This window comes from Eubalaena glacialis, chromosome 3 (genome assembly GCF_028564815.1).
Source record: "Eubalaena glacialis isolate mEubGla1 chromosome 3, mEubGla1.1.hap2.+ XY, whole genome shotgun sequence".
NCBI lineage: Eukaryota > Metazoa > Chordata > Mammalia > Artiodactyla > Balaenidae > Eubalaena > Eubalaena glacialis.
Window position 1 is genome coordinate 96,961,837 of NC_083718.1, and position 16,788 is coordinate 96,978,624.

Here is a 16,788-nt window from a genome sequence, read left to right on the forward strand (position 1 = left end):
GTTTCCTCCTGACAGCATCCAACCTTCATGCAGATCAACCTAAGCCAGTAGAAGGCTTGTGGGTTTGTTGGTGTCATCACTTCCTCACACACTCTCTTCTGCCACTCCACCCCCATGCACAACCTGTATTTTCACATCTAGAAAGGTCTCCACCCAAATCACTTAAAACCAAGGACACTCATGTTTTGACTGATGGATTTTATTGCAGAACTCTAGGTAGGAGCAAGGTGTGCTAAGCAAAGGAGACTGTTCAGCACACTAGGGAATGGAGACACAGGTCAGGTTTATGGCAGGTTGCAGCACTTACAGCTGGTGTCAAAGACAAGCCCAGCCAGGCAATACTGCTCGTATGTGATTCCATTTGCGCAGTTCACGAAGGCATTTCTGTTATTTGGCACAGGGTAGAGGCCATTGGCTTTGTCGGCACAGTATCCACTACCCACAGAGCTGCCTCCAGAGCTGCTACTCCCACTTCCACTTCCGCTCCCACTTCCGGTACTACTGTTGGGCTCACTGGGCTGATTGGGGGCGATGCAACCTGAAACAGCATGAAGAGCAGACTAGTGGACCTGGCAGAAGCTCTCAGATTCACCTAGAGGTGAAGAACTAGCAGACCTGGGGTGAGGTTTGGAGGTGGAGTGCAGTTCGCTCTGGGTCCCTGTAACTGAGGAGCTCACAAGATAACTCCATTTTAGGAATTAGGAACATCTATAATTTCAAGCCAGCCCAGTTTTAAAATTTAAAAGTTCTCTCTTATGATGTTAAAATCATTTTTTAAAAATTTTACTGAGCACCCAGTATATGCGAAATGCTTTTCTAGGATCTGGGTATAAGCAGTAAGCAAATAAGCTGTAAGAGAAAATCTGGACAAAATTTAGGGAATTGGTACTTCCCCTGAATTATAGATTAGAAATATGTCAGTACTTCTTAGGGTTTTTTTTGTTCAATCTCCCCAGGCAGGCTGAAGGAGACTTTTAATAAGGGGTTCATAGAAAAATAAATGCTTATACTGAAAGTCAACCTAATTTCTTGAGGCTTTTCCACAGCTTTAAGAATTAGTAGACCTGGAAAACCCACCCAGTAGGCCTGGTTTCTCATAAGAACATAAAATTCCTGATGTGGACATTCAAGGGTAAGGAAAGAACATAGCACTTCTCTCTCAGGCAGGCAAGAACAGTGAGGTAAAATGGGAAGAGACTCCTGGGGCAAAGGGGGAACATGTTAGGCTGTCTTTTGAGTTGGAAAAGGAGCATTTATACACCACGGGCATCCCCCTGCTGTCACTTACTTGCACTCTTCAGGCCAAGAACATCCTTCAAGGTGTTGGTCAGGGGGAACTTGCCCTGGTTACAGAATGTGCCTGTGAAGTCATCCATGTCAATGGCCCAGATCATGGCACCTCCAAAGTTGTTCTGCTTAAGCCACTCAGCCTGTTTAAGGATAGAGGACACCAGGAGTCATTTTATTTTGGGGAACTCAGGGCTGAGCTCACAGCACATTGGAGGGGCTGACCTTACCTTGATATTAAAGCTCTTGACGTTGTCATAGCCAACCCACTCATTGCCCTTATAGGCATAGGGCACGTACTGAGGGGCATCCCATGCCTGAGTGGCTCCATCTTTCAGGAAGGTGCAGATCTTTAAAATGTCAAGAGATTCAAATCCTTTAAGTATGATTCCCAAGAAAGAGAAAACATACAATTTCCTCTTTGATTTTTTTTTCTGTCATGCCTCCAATAGGGGTTTTCCTCAGATTTCTAATTATGGGTTTTTATTTGCAGTAAATAAGATCAAGTTGTTTTTGAAATACTCAGATGTTATCCCTATTCTTAGTGCTTGATTTTGAGAACCCATGTTAGTATGGGAGATACAGTTATTTAATTCCCTTAAGTGCTAATATAAATGACCTTAAGTATGTAGTCTGTTGTTTGAAGGGATATTGCACACTACAAATGTTGTTCATACTGGATTAGGTAAATGAATAGGTTACTTAAACACCTGAAGCATTTGGAGTAATATCTGTGTTACAGTAGGTAAGTAGTGGACAGAATGAACATTCAAGCTTTACACAGATTCTAACCCTAAGGCTATTGTGCAGCACAGGGCATGAAATTCACAGAATTTCAACTGTAAAGCCCAGGCTACCTACCTCATAGTAGGCCAGGAACCCAGCCTGCCTGGTGTAGGGCCCAGCAGGACCAGGACCAGAAGTGGGGGCACCAATGCCATTGTTGGAAGGGTTGCTTAGGATGTAGTTGTGTCCATAGGTAGGGAATCCAACGATGAGCTTCTCAGCTGGGGCCCCATTTTTCTTCCAGTAGTTCATGGCATAATCCTGAAAATGTAGCAGATGAGCTAGAGGCCTACCCAGCTGATGACCCATTGCTTAGTTATGCTAGTCCACTGACCTAACAGGTAAAATTGAATGATGCTAATAACAGATAGATTAGTTGGTATTTTTTGAAACATTTTGGTGAGGTTATAGTTAATGAAATATGATCAGCCACTTAAGAAGAGAGTTGTCCAAATGAGACTTTTGCAGAATTTATATTTGTTTTGTCTCTGACTCTCCATGTGATTTACAACATCTCTGGTCTGAACCTGCATCTGTGTGGGTACTCACCACATTGAGGTAAGCATTGTTGCCAGTGTCAGTTGGGTATTTGTAGAGGGGGCTGTTCTCTCCAGTGTAGCCGTCCCAGGAGCCATGGAGGTCATAAGTCATGACATGGATGTAGTCTAGGTACCTGAGGTGGGATAAAGAGTTTAAAAGCATTTCCAATTGTTATTTCCCACACTTGTGCAGACAAAAGATACCACTTCCAATGCCTCTTAAACGAAGTCCCTGAGTGGCAAAACAGACTAAGGACAAGTCTACTTTGCAAAACTGATACCTATAGGAGTTTGAGGATAAGGTGAGTCACTCACTGGGAAAGCTGAGGAATCTCATAGCCAGACTGGATGTTGAAGATGCCAGCAGCTACTGCAGCAGTGACCAGCAGCCTGGGCTTGTTGGTTTGGATGGCCTCCTGCTCAAAAGCTTCACGCATTTCCTATAGAATAATCAAGTATAGTAGGGCATCTATGAAACTGATTTCAGCTCCTTAAATATTAATAAATATATGTTTGTATAATACTTTTCTTTTTCAAAGTGCTTTCACATATTTTATCTTTAGTTTGTCAATATCCCTATAAAGTAGACAGAATTGATGGTATTCATTTTATAGCTAATATGCATAGAAGTTAAACAATTTCACCAAAGTCTCACAGCAAGTTAGTATCCAGGTCATGACCTAGTATCCCAGATGACCAGTCAGAGCTCTACTTATATCACTACACTTTGAAGTTATACTTGCTACAGTAACCTGTATCCAGCTTTTAGCAATATAGAGGTTTGCTTCCCTTTGTCCAGTAAATGAGCTACTTTATAGGACTGACATCCCATCAAATGAAATGCTGAATTGGCCAGTGAGGAAGGTGGTAACAGCCAGGTGATAGGTTCCCGTTCAATGCTAGAGGTTAATCCACCGTTATTTTGTGACTCTAATCTTACCCGGAGCACTGGATTCAGTTTTTATAACTGCATTATTAGGGTGTACCAGAGTGTGTTCCAGTGAAGAGTGGGTCTGAAAATTGTTGTGTGGGTACTTGTTAAAGGAACTAGGTTATTTAACTGGAAGGAGAAAAATTATAGGCAAGATATAGCTGTCTTCAAATATTGAACCAATATATTGCAAAAGGTTCAGCTTTATTCTATGTTACTTCAGTGGGCAGAGCTAGAACCACTAATTGGAAGTTATTAATTATGACTGGATGCATGTATTGATTAAGAATACAGATGTTCTTTTTGATCTCCAGAGCTGTTCAACAAGTAAGTAGGTTTATTTTTCAACCAGTGAGTTACTTAATATTGAAACTATTGGAGGCTGCCTGACAATCTGCTATACCAGATGGTATAGGGAAAAACCCTGTCTTGGGGGAGAGTAAATCTAAAAGCCATCCTTGGCTGTTCTCACTCCATTCATTTTTCCTTGGTGATCTCTTAATTATTTACCTTTGCTGATGACGTCAATACAGTATATCAAATCAAGTCCTTTGTTCTGAACTCCAGCTTGGCATTCATCCAATATTTATTCATCCAGTGTCTATTGGGCAAAACTATAGGATGTCCTACAGATTCCTCTCACTCAGCATGTTCAAAGACAAATTAATGAGTCCTTTTTCTTGCTCCAAATCTATCCTTTTTCCAGTATTTACCATCTTAGTTAACAGGACCACAGTCAAACTAGTTCTCAAGGTCAGAAAACTGGAAGTTCTCTCTTTTTCCACTTCCAATTGGTCTCCAAATCCTATTGATTCTACCCTCCTAATATCTCTTATATACTTCCTTTTTCTGTCCTCACTGTTAGGGTCTTCGTTCAGACCCTCAGCATCTCTTGCTCGATTTATTGCAATAGCCTCCTAACTCTATCCCTGCCTCCTTACCTTCTTCTAATTCATCCTCCGTGGTTAAAGCCAGAGTGATCCTTCTAAAACATGAGCTTTGTCATATCTTTCCATTACTTGAAAATCCTTCAAAGTTGCCTTGAATGTAATGTCCAAATTACTTAACATAATATACAAATCCTACATGATCTGATTCTTGTCTCTGGTGCAGCTTCATAATCCATTACTCACATACCTGCTCACACATATCTACATGTCTTCATTTGTGCAATCCCATCATCACTTAATTGGTTAACACCACTTTCAAGACTAAGCTCTTCTTGATCCTGCCCCAGAGCAGAATTAGGTACCTTCTCTCTGTGCTGCTTTTGCACTCTGAATACCTCTATCATGACATTTACCTAAGTGTACTGTAATTGTTGGTTATTTTTCAGGCTTCCACCTAAGATTGTGCATTCCTTAAAGCCAAGGATTGTGTCTTACTCTTATCTTTAGCCTGACACTTAATGCAGTGTCTGGGATGGTGTAAGTGCTCAGTGATAATAGGCAGTCTAGTATAAAGGTTAGAAGAAATGGGCTCTGTAGTCAGACTACTTGGGTAGTTATGACACCTATTAGTTGTGTGATATTAGGCAAGTTACTTAAACCCACTATATATTAGCTTCCTCATCTGTAAAATAAAGATTATGGTACTTATAGTACCTATATCAAAGAGTAGATATGAAGATGAAATGAGTTATGATTTTAAAAACAGCTTGTAGAATTGTGCCTGACAGCACACATAATAATGTTATTATTATTATTAAATGCTGTTGAATGTAGGCATGATATCTAAGAATCTTTGCAATGTAAAGTTTCCAAAATTCTAAATTCCAGTTTAGTTTCACTCTGGAACCACCAGGTTCTCCTTGAAAAGAACAGGTTTTGAATTTTCTTGGGCTAAACACTGCCACTTCCCTCCTCACCTGCACCAGGACAGTGAAGAGATGCTTGTCCTGAGAAGGGCTTCCACGAGAGCCAGGGTACTCCCAATCTAAGTCCAGCCCATCAAATCCATACTGACGCAGGAATCTGATGACTGAAGAAATGAAAGTCTTGCGATTCTCTGGAGTGGAAACCATGGCAGTGAAACTGAAGGAGATCCAAAGAAGGCAGGGTGAGGCCTTGATAGTCCCAACACCTTGTAGTGAAGTCAAACTCCTATATTTCTGCCTCAGAGCTTTTCACCAAGACCCATATCCCAGATAAAACTATGTTCCTGGCTTTCTCCTGTGCTTACTTTGTAATCACTACTCTGTCAGCCATGGTACCTCAGTGTTCTCTTTGTTTTATTATCCACCCAACTCTGATCTTTCTCCCAAATTGTACCTGTTGCTTTGAACACCTGGCTACCTTGGCTCACTGTGTTGTCTCTCCAAATAGTCCCTGATGTTTGTATACCCTCAAAAAAGTCTTCTTGTTTATTTGCATGACTTTCTCTTCCCTTCTCCCGGAAGGTAAATAGACAGAAGTGCTATAACACTCTCCTCAGGGGTTGTACTTCTGAAATACTTTGAAAAGAGGTTGTTTTGAAATCTCAGTAACTAAGCTTCTGTGAATGTAGTCCCAGAATATCCATCTAGATGTAAATGTACAAAATAAATGGTGTTCTAATTAATACTGAGATTCTGGTGTAGTAATTTATTTAAGTAGCATATTTGTTTAATGTATATCCTTAATATCCTGTCTTAAGTTGTGAAATCTGAAGGGACATAGGTCACATTGGGCTAACTTGTTTTCCATAACAAATGAACACCAGGCTCTCTCATAGAAGACTTACGGGGCAGTTCCAAAATTCCAGCCTCCAATGGCCAGGAGAGTTTTCAGCTGGCTGTTCCTTTAAAGCAAAGGATAGAAAAGAAAAACTTCAAAATCCATGAGTCCCTCAATTTAAAATAACATTGCTTCGGTATTGGGCCTGGTCAGAAACTTTGATGTTGCCTTGATAAAATATTCTGTAGAACAATTTTCCTTCACTACTGAACACTTTATAAAAATTATTTGTGTTATCATTATGAATGCACTCAGAGTTCTTTAGAAAAATCTAAATTAAGGGACCGGGTTTTTAAAAAATAGGAAGGTATTGGCAATTCTTACATTCTACTCTATCAGATGAGATGGTAAATATTGCTTGAACATAATTACTTTCTCAGACTTTATGATAATGAATATAAATCAGTTGGTTTAAAATCATGCACATTTTCTGGAATAGTGGTTCTCAAACAACAGTTTATATAAGAATGAAGTACAAGGACCAGAGTTGGAAGACAACATTAAAATTCCAGGTTTTTAAACCCTTTCTCAGAGATTGTGATTCAGTTGGATTAGGGATTGAGATTTTTATCAAGTGACTCGTGATTTTGATGCATGGTCAATGGATCACACTTTGAGAAATACCACTCTGAAGGGGTTTATTTCTTCTTAGGTATCATAACTCAAATCCTAGTGGCTGCATTCAAGATACTGCCACTACTGAAGGTAATAATGGCCTGTAGCCTTACTTCTCCTGGATGTAACTAACTGAACAAATTAGAAATTAAAAGATACCAGGGTTTTTGTTTGTTTTGTTTCATTTTTACACAAAACAGAACCCTATTAAAATACAGCAAACTCTTCTGATTTCTTGGGCTCTGTTATGTCTAATCTTCGGTATCCTCTGCCTCCTGTTCTCTGATGCAAGTAGCTAAGATAGTTTGCAGTTTCCTGAGTCATAAAAAAGATAATTACAGTGAAAGGAAGATACAGAACTATTTTTTAATACTAGCTAGAGCAGGCAACGTGCTACGTTATCTATATCTTCGATACTTAAAGTGTAGCTCCTGGACCAGAAGCATCAACATCATAGGGAAGCTTGTTAGAAATACAGAGTCTTGGTTTCCACCTCAGACTCACTGAACCTGAACTGCAGAGATACCAACTTAGATATCTTCCTATTCTCTTACTTGTTTTTCAGGCTATTGAAAGATTGGTAGAGAGTCACATCATTCCATTCAATGGTGGTGATCTCGTTGTTTCTCATCCCAGCAAAGGCATAAATCAGGTGAGTACAGAGGCAGGGGTCGATGTTGTCAGGCTTGAACCTTCCCAGCCCTGGCCGGTACTGGGACCAGTTGGTGAAGTAGCATATCAGCTGGTAGGCAGAACCTGAGAGTAGTAAGAAGTAAGAAAAATGGCCTGACTTAGGTGCCACTGAAATGTACTGTAAGTTTTAGCCCCGCTTCTGTTTCCCTCCCTTTGCCTCAGATACCTGATCTCTGTGTAGGGGTGGTTAATAGGAACAATCTTGCAAATGATTTCAAAGCTTCTAACTTGGGAACTAGTCACTGACTTTCAAGTTGGTTATTTTTAACTTTGACAGATTCACTTTGGGATCTTGGTGAAGCCTAGGAACCACTGAAGAAAAAATGCCCAGTAGTCCTATGAAGCCCAGTGAGTACCAACTTACAACTCTCAGGTGGTCATGCCGAAGAGAATAACAGTGGCAGCCAATACAAAATAACAGGTTCTCCCAACATCAAATCCATCTGTCTGTAAAGAAGACAGTAGCTTTCTTTCCTAGTATAGCTTATCTATCTCTTGATATGCTTTTTAAAAAGTAATATTAGAATACAAAAAAATCACATTTAATACATTAAGCAGACAATTGCATTATGAATAATTTATAAAGATTTTAGGTTTATTGTAGGAAAAGATTATGTCAAGGATACAATACAGAGTCCATGACTCACCTAGCTGAGCATTCAGCAGAAGGGCCAGACCTAGAGAGAAAGAAAGCACATGTATTCTGAACCAATTGTCTATATCTTGTAGAATATAATTCTGAGGCCTTGGGTACCATCCTATGGGTCATAGGTTTTTGTAGCCCAAGTGGCACTTAGGGGTTATGCCAAAGAGTAGGTTTTTCAGTGAAGGCACCAATAAATCTGTACTTCCCTTCTCTTAGTCAAAAATGAGCATGGCTCTCTCTTCTTCCACCTTCCATGTCAGTAACAAATGTTACAGAAGGCAGAGTTGAAAGTCTACTACCTATGGGAGATCTACGTACTGAAACTACCCAAACTTTACTCTACTCAATGACTACACACCCATCCATGCTTCACCACCCTTAACTGGGATGAATACAGCTTCACACACAAAGCATCCTCTAAATCAGTGAATTCAGTATCTCTTTGGGCCTTCGAGTTTTTTTATACCAACTTTAAGAGCCCTTACAGTAGAAGAGAACTAGAAACTGTTAGACAAGACTCCAAATGCTGTTCCCTGGCTTCTACCAGAACACTTTTGACCTGATTGCTTTATAAATTGAGCTAGAGGTTTCATTTGGAAAAGGTTCTGAAGCTATAAAAAGTTTGTAAATCTCAGCTGTAGAGCAACTAATAAGCTATGGATACAAATTGGCTCTAAACAGTGTACTGAATCAACCCCTTTAAATGATTGAATTCTAACTGATATTTTTATAATACATCAGCAACTCAGTAAGACAGTAAAGGATTAAAGAGAAATAATTCTGAAAACAGTAGAACAAAGATAACTTGCATAACTCTGTCTCAGTTCCCACTGATTTTCATCTCTGAAAAAGATAGACCAAAAACACAAACATGTAAATTAAAATAATACCAATTAAAATGAGGTGGTGCAGGAAGATGAACAGAGAAATGGGAACAACCCAACAAGGAATGGAAGAGTAAGACAAGCATTAGAAGAAAACTAGCCTTTCTTTTAGGACCATGCTTGTGGCATCAATGAAGGTAGAAATGCTGCCAGAGTCAATTGAGATTAAGAGAATCAGAAGTAGACTTATTTGTGTATGTCTGGATTCTCTTGGAAATTTGAAATGATGAAAGAACAATAGAAAAGCATAGAGGTGTGTGTGAAGACTATTTCATGCCTGTCAGATGCAGAGAGAAAAAGAAATCAGTTAAGAATAAGGCTCTATGTCCAATTACAGACTCACCTGTGAGGAGAATAAACTTTGCCATGGTTGCCATTGACGCTGGTCTAGCAGAGCCTGGATTTTCTTTTTATACCATCTGAGTACCAGGTTATCACAAAGGATATCTTCCAAGTGGAAAGCATTTAACCCAGATGTGTATATAGCTAATCAGTAAGCCAACAGATATCCTCCCCTACAAACACTACTTTGTGTACCTCCAACATGCACTCCCCTCACCACCACCTTCTCTGCTCAATAAGGACAAAATGTCATGGCTCCTAACAGGGTGGTAGAGACCAGCACCATGGAAAGCACTGGCTTATTAGCTTTTTTGGCAGTTCTCAGGGCTGATAAGCATCTGTTTAAACATTGTGGTTTTCATGAGGTGGACATTTTGTGCCTGGCATCAAAGCACGTCTTTACTGGAAAATAAACAATAAAAACCCTTGGAAGGTGTTAGCTGTCGTTAAAACTTTTCTTTCATGGAATTATTCATATATAATTTGTATAATCAGTGCCTAAGGACTTTCATCTTCCGGTGCTGTTTTATGAACATTCTATCCATACCTGTTCTTTGGAATGACCTTAGTCATGATTATACAATAATTTTATCTAGGAACGTATAGTTCCCAAAATGTACCCTCTGAAGGTCAATGAGAACTCTCTAATCCATAGTTCCAAATTACATCCAGAAGATGTTTAAAAATATTTTGTGCTGCTGATGGATAAAGATGATGCAGATGATATTGAAGAGTTTCTTTTAATAGAAATATTTGCAACTTGACCATTTATAGAATTTTTGTTTAAAATTAATTCCAACCCACCTTTCCAAACATTATCCACTACTATTGTCCTATAAAAAAATTCAGCTTCAGCCAAAATGGTCTATTCATTGTCCCCAAACATGTCTTTCATGCCTTTGCTCACACTATCTCTCCACCCTTTGCCTGTAATATCTTCTACCCCAGTATTACAGTTCTTCAAAGTCCAGCTCAGATCCTCTCTTTGAAGCTCAATTGTCTCTCCTTCCTCTGAAATACTTTATGTCCTTTAGTACATATTGTCTATTCTTGCTTATATGGTACTGTCTTGTGACAGTAACTGGAAAGCAGTTGGTAGACATATGGGTGCACATCATGGGATGCTGACACCTTAGCAGACTTATTGTAAATATAGACTAATTTTTTATTTTATCTCATTTAGAAACTAAATTGTGTCCATCTACCCAATGATAATTAGGTCCTGGGTGTTTGGTTCCCACTCATAGGACCAGAGAGAAAGTCTGGTAGAAGTGCTGCCAGGGAGATTTTCAGTTATAAAAATAATAATATCAACAAACACTACAAGCACCTACTATATGCCAGAGATTGTTCTTGGGGTTTATATTACGAAGAATTAATTTTTTCTAAGTGATTAAAACCAACTCTAACAAGCACAAATCAGTATATTGGGAGAATATGAGGAAGCTCACAGAATCAAAGATAAGAATATAGGACCTGCTTCTGATTATGACAGAAATCACATTTCTTGGGGGCGCAAAGTGGGAGGAGGGCTTAGGATAAATAAGCTCCAATTTTACTTTTTATCCATGCATCAGTCCATACAAGAATCAAAGTCCTGTGAGAAATAGTCTGATTGTGTAGCTTTGAGCTTGAACCAGTCCCTCACTTAGAGAAAGGACAGGGCACTTGCATTTAAATTTCTATCCGAATTGGCCATAAAAGGAAATTCTAAAAGAATGGAGAGTGAATACTGAGTGACTGAAAAACAATGAATGTTCGTCAGAGGGCTCTACTTCCTTATTTTATTTGGCCTATAAAAAGAATTATTACCGTCACCTCAACTTTGTAGATGAGAAAATTGTCAAACAAATCTTAAGTACCAGTTCTGGGATTCAGTGTCAAGAGCAGGAACATCCAGAATGGAAATCTCCTAATATTTACACTGCATTGCTTCCTTATATTAAATGAAGTGGGCTAGTTGGTGGCCCAGGTTGAACTAGGAAAGACATTTCCACGAGGTACCTAGGAGAATATGGTTGAGACAAAGAGTCAGAATTGTGTCAGATCAAGTGTAAGTCAAAAATATGCAAAAACAAGCAGCAAGGCCAGTAGTCCCAGATTTATCTATTTGGGACTAACAGGTCTAGATGTTGTTTAAATTTAGTAAGATATTTTCTATTGAATTTGGCTCTCCTGGCCCTGTACAAAAGACCTGCAGGTAAAATGTCCCTTCTTAATAGCTCCTTAGTAGCTCCAACTGAGTCCCTGTGAAACTTGCCTTCCATCTGAGCACTTAAGTGCTGGAAAGAATTACCAGCATCATAAGATTTGTAGAATAATAAAGGTTTAAAAGTGTTGGCATTGTGTATCTTTCCATATTGCTCAATTTTTTTTCTGTAAGCCTGTATTATTTAGTCTCTCTCAATTTTATGGTACCATGTACCATATGTATAAATTTAGATATACATTTTAAAGAAAAGTATTAAAATGAAACCCCGGTCCCACCACCCAGTTTGAATAAGATAATATTATCTTTGAATATTATCCTATATTTTCTTCCCCAGTTAGATACTTTTCACTCCCCTGGAGTAAGCAACTATTCTGAATTTTGTGCCAACCATTTCCTTGCTTCATTTATAATTTTATCATAATTTATCATAATTTATCATAATTTTATACATGTGTATCCCTAAATAATATATTAATTAGTTTCACAATAATTTATTACAAGTAGTTTATTATTTAGTTTTAATATATTCATTAGTTTTGACTTCATATAAGTGAAATAATACCATATGTATTCTTCTATTGCTTGCTTGTTAGCTTAGCATTAAGTTTTTGAGATTCATCTAAGTTGTTACAAGTAGAAGCTATTCACTTATTTTCACAGCTCTATGGTATTCATTATGTGAACATGCTGCAATTCACTTATCCTTTCTGTATAGAACAACATGTGGTTTGTTTCCAGTTTTCTCCCTACATGCTGCTATAAGCATTCCTGTACCGTCTCTTGGTATGCATTTGCAAATTTCTTGTGTTTGTACCTAGGAATAGGGTTGCTGTGTGAAACAACATATGCGTCTTAAAATTTGCTATTTAGCTGAACGTTTCTTTTCCAAAGTAGTTGTATCAGTTTGCACTATCAACAGCAATTAAGTAGGCAAATTAGACTTTATTGTTTCTTTATTGTTCCTATAAACAGATGAGGAAACTGAGAATGAGACTTTGCTGAAGTTACACAGTAAAATATCTGGCCAGAACCCAAGCTCAGAGCTTCTGACTCCTAGTCCAGTGTTATATATTTTTTAATTTGTTGTTTGTTTATTTTTTTTGCTGAATTCAATATTTCTACTAATGTGGCCTAAGACTGTATTATCTCTTGCAGCAACTTTATCACATTTTTGCTTCATATGGAGCCTTTCAGATGAAATGGATTCAAGTCAAATCTTACTCATGTGTACTTGGGAAATTGACTTTTTATAACCCTATGCAAAATTTTATTATACAGAGCATTGTGTTTTGTGTCATTTGTTTATAGTCTATGTCTGCTGCTAATAGGTAAGCTCCTGGAGGCAGGTATTATTTTATTCATCTCTACATCTCTAGTGACTAGTACAGTTCTTGGCTTTTCAAGGATTAATCAACAAATGTGTAATGTGTAATGATTTCAATTTAATTTAAATGAAATACAGGAACTGATGATTATCTATTTAATTTTGTCTCATCTCTTGGACCATTGTTCCATCTTATTAATATTTTCTAGAATTACTATTGCCATATACCACATTAAGTTAACTCTTCTGCTTTTTATCATCCAAAGATGAGACTACAAGTGAAGTTGAGGCACGCTATGACTTCTACCCCTCAGAAAGGTGACTTCTTTGCATCTAAGACAAAAATGGTCACAGAGTCCCGGAAAGCTAAGAACGATTGTGTAAATCTTCTGAAGGGTGCAAGTCTCATTTAACTGAGGCCAATCGAGGAAGATGTTCATTCACAAGGAAGAGTCCCTGATGGGCACACTACATAGAACAGAGGCTGTCATGTATATTCAGAGTCAACCAGTCAGCTGTTTTCCTTACTGATGGGCATAAGCATTATATGGAGTTGAATAAGGCCATCATTGGGAGATGTAGTACAAAGGTCAAGAAACAACTGACTAATGACTACAACATTGGTCCCAAGTCAGCTCCAATGATCAGGGAGCCAATACTATCCCAGAAGGAAGAAAATTTCTCCTGCATGGACGACTAGGCCTGGGGATCCAGGATCCTTCCCTGACAGTTACGTTGGCAGATACTGGATGGTGTAACTCAGTAGAATATTCTAGAAGGATGGTGACATTAGGAGACACTAGAATGGCCACTGGATCTCCCCGACTGCATCCTATTCTATAGATGGTAGATTTAGTATCATAATGATTAGCAGAGGAGTCCACTACTTTTGAGAGTTGTGTCAAAAACTTGGGACAACCTAAGTGATAATTCTCCTGGGACGATCTAATGAAAGACAGTGAGAATGTATCACCATCCAGCTGCCATGGTTTCAGATATCTCCTTCCTACCTAGAAAAGCATTTTTTCTTTTTCCATAAATACTTATGGTATTTTACCCATACCTGGGGCCATCACCTAGGTGGGAATCCTGCATCAAAACTTTCCCATTTCCATGGGTCATGCAATAGTTGGAGGATTTCATTTGTACCAGCATACATACATACATGTACCAGCAGCCATACATACATAATGGCTACTCAGTGTCACAGTAAAGTTTTGGACCCAGAACAGGGTAAAGGTACAGTTGCAGTTGGGTAGACCCTCAACATCCAGGTAGAGATAGCAGTGACCCAGGTTAGTCTCCACCCATCCTTTATCACAGAGTGCAGTCCTGATTTTACAGTTGCCTAGAGTCAATGTTGGGGAAATAAAAAGAGAATGGTGTGGGAAGGGAGACCTGGATTGGGTCCCCAAATTACAGTTGTTCAGCTCCAGAAAGCTTCCTGTCCTCAGATTCCTAGGTTCCTAACAGATGGCTGAGAGCAGATGGACTGTTTCTGGGATGGTTCTATTCAGGACATTTATAGCATTGGGCAGGCAATCCAGTTAGCCTACCATTTAGAAGTAAACAGCAGGCTTAAGCAATTTGTCTTCAGGCTGACTTCTCCACATTCCCTTGACTCTGTCCTCTGTGGGTAACAAGAGACATGAAGTAGCCATCAGATTAGGTTTGGACATTGTCTTAGTTTGCTTGGGCTGCTATAATAAAATACCATAGACTGATTTAAACAGCAGAAATTTATTTTCTCACAGTTCTGGAAGCTGGAAAGTCCAAGATCAAGTTTCCAACAGGGTTCAGTTTCTGGTGAGAGCTCTCTTCCTCGCTTGCAGACAGCCGCCTTCTGGTTGATTCCTTGAATGGTGGAGAGAAAGAGACATCTCTGGTGTCTCTTCCTCTTTTGTAAGGACACAATTTCTATTGGATTAGCGCTCCACCCTTGTGACTTCATTTAACCTTAATTATCTTCTTAAAGGCCCTATCTCCAATACAGTCACATGGGGCTCAGAGCTTCAACATATGAATTTTGGGGACACAATTCTGCCCATAGCAGACATTGCAACAATAGAACTATCCCTTTAATGCTTGATAATGTGCCTAATAACTCCAATTAGAAAGCAAAAGCCTCCAACTCATCAAGTCAGGAGGTGCCAGGGAATTGTTGACTATGACAGTGCCCCAGTGCTACCCTCATTTGATCAACCATTTCACAACCAATGTTATAGAAATGGGGTATTATTTTGAATCCCTCACAATCGTGTCCAGTAACACCCCCTTATCCAAAGGGGATACATTCCAAGACCCCCAGAGGATGCCTGAAACTGTAGATAGTACAAAATCCTATATATACTATGTCTTTTTCTTATATTTACATACCTATGATAAAGTTTAATTTATAAATTAGGCACAATGAGATGAACAACATTAATAATAAAATAGAAAAATTATAAAAATACACTGTAATAAAAGTTATGCAAATGTGGTCTCTCTTTCAAAATATCTTACTGTATTGTACTCACACTTCTTGTGATCGTGTGAGATGACAAAATGCCTACATGGTAAGTTAAAGTCAGGTGAATGATATAGCATCAGGCTACTCTTGACCTTCTGATAACATGTCAGAAGGAGGATCATCTGCTTGGGGTGATCCTGAATCCCAAGCCATGACAATGTCCATGATTGATGTCAGGAGAAGACAGTGTCGATGGTTGGAGATCCTGAGCAGGACAAAGAGGAATGCCACAAGAGTTCATACTCTGAATGATGCACACTTTAAAACTTATAAATTGTTTATTTCTGGAATTTCTCATTTAATATAATAGTTTTAGACCATGCTTGACCGCAGGTAAACTAAACCATAGAAAGAGAAACTGCAGATAAGCAGGGACTACTGTATTCTGGATATGCTGTCCCCTATTCTTCTCTCCACTTTACTCACGAAGTGATCAGTCCTGTTGCATCCATCCCTTTGACAACAAGTCTCTATTTTTTTCCATAAACAAGGATAGGTACCATCATCAATTTCATCATGTTTGAACCCCTTATTTAAAAACCATAATTACATAGACTTCTAAGATATAACATCAGTAGGAATCTACCCAGAAGTTCTGTTGGTTCAGTCAGCCCTACTTGTGATTATCTTCTTCAATTGCTGTGGGTAACTAATCACATAAGTCACATACTGCAATTCTGTCCCCTCCTTTGCCCCCATTTAATTGGGGCATGTAACACCCTAGTATGCTAATTACCCATGCCATTTTGAATTGACCTTGCCAGTCACAGGAAGAGAGTCAGAGGAGTGGCCTATTTGTTTGATACTACTTGCATATGGCCATATAAGAAATCACTTCACATTTAACCAATCAGAGTTTTCAAGTTGCTATTTCATCAGAGATGCTAATTTAGGCTTCCCTCAGTCCTCTTTTGAGCAACTTCCTCCAAGATCATTAATAACAACCATCGAATGTTAGGCTGGTTGATCTTAACACCCAGTCTCTTTTCATCACTCTGGATCCTTGGGAATGTGGGAGACTAGACCTCGTGACTGCCACAACAATCTTTGAAGGTAATGGGTCACAATACTCCAGGCAGATTTTTCTAAACTTAAGTCCATTGGTTCACTTCTAGAAGGCCATGATGGATACCCCAAGTCAGATACCCAGCTTCCTACACCAATTTGCAAGCAATTAAGGGTGATTGATCAAGCAGCACACAAACTAGGCTTTCTGGAACTGTTTTTTATTGGAAGAAAACCCAGAGATTAAAGCAATAGCAGGTTAATGATCCTCCTGTGACCATCTTGTTCTCAGGCAGCA

General features: G+C 38.9%; 1 protein-coding gene across 1 annotated transcript; it reads right to left on the reverse strand.

Annotated features, from left to right (window-relative positions):
- Positions 1 to 284: 284 nt before the first annotated feature.
- Positions 285 to 9,463, reverse strand: CHIA (chitinase acidic). The gene is made up of 11 exons (XM_061186185.1): positions 9,439 to 9,463; positions 8,213 to 8,242; positions 7,427 to 7,628; positions 6,265 to 6,321; positions 5,411 to 5,576; positions 2,928 to 3,052; positions 2,623 to 2,746; positions 2,149 to 2,334; positions 1,518 to 1,637; positions 1,289 to 1,430; positions 285 to 538 (listed from the first exon to the last, which is right to left on the reverse strand). Exons 1-11 carry the CDS (start codon positions 9,461 to 9,463, stop codon positions 285 to 287), a joined length of 1,431 nt encoding a protein of 476 aa, XP_061042168.1.
- Between the last annotated feature and the right edge of the window lie 7,325 nt (positions 9,464 to 16,788).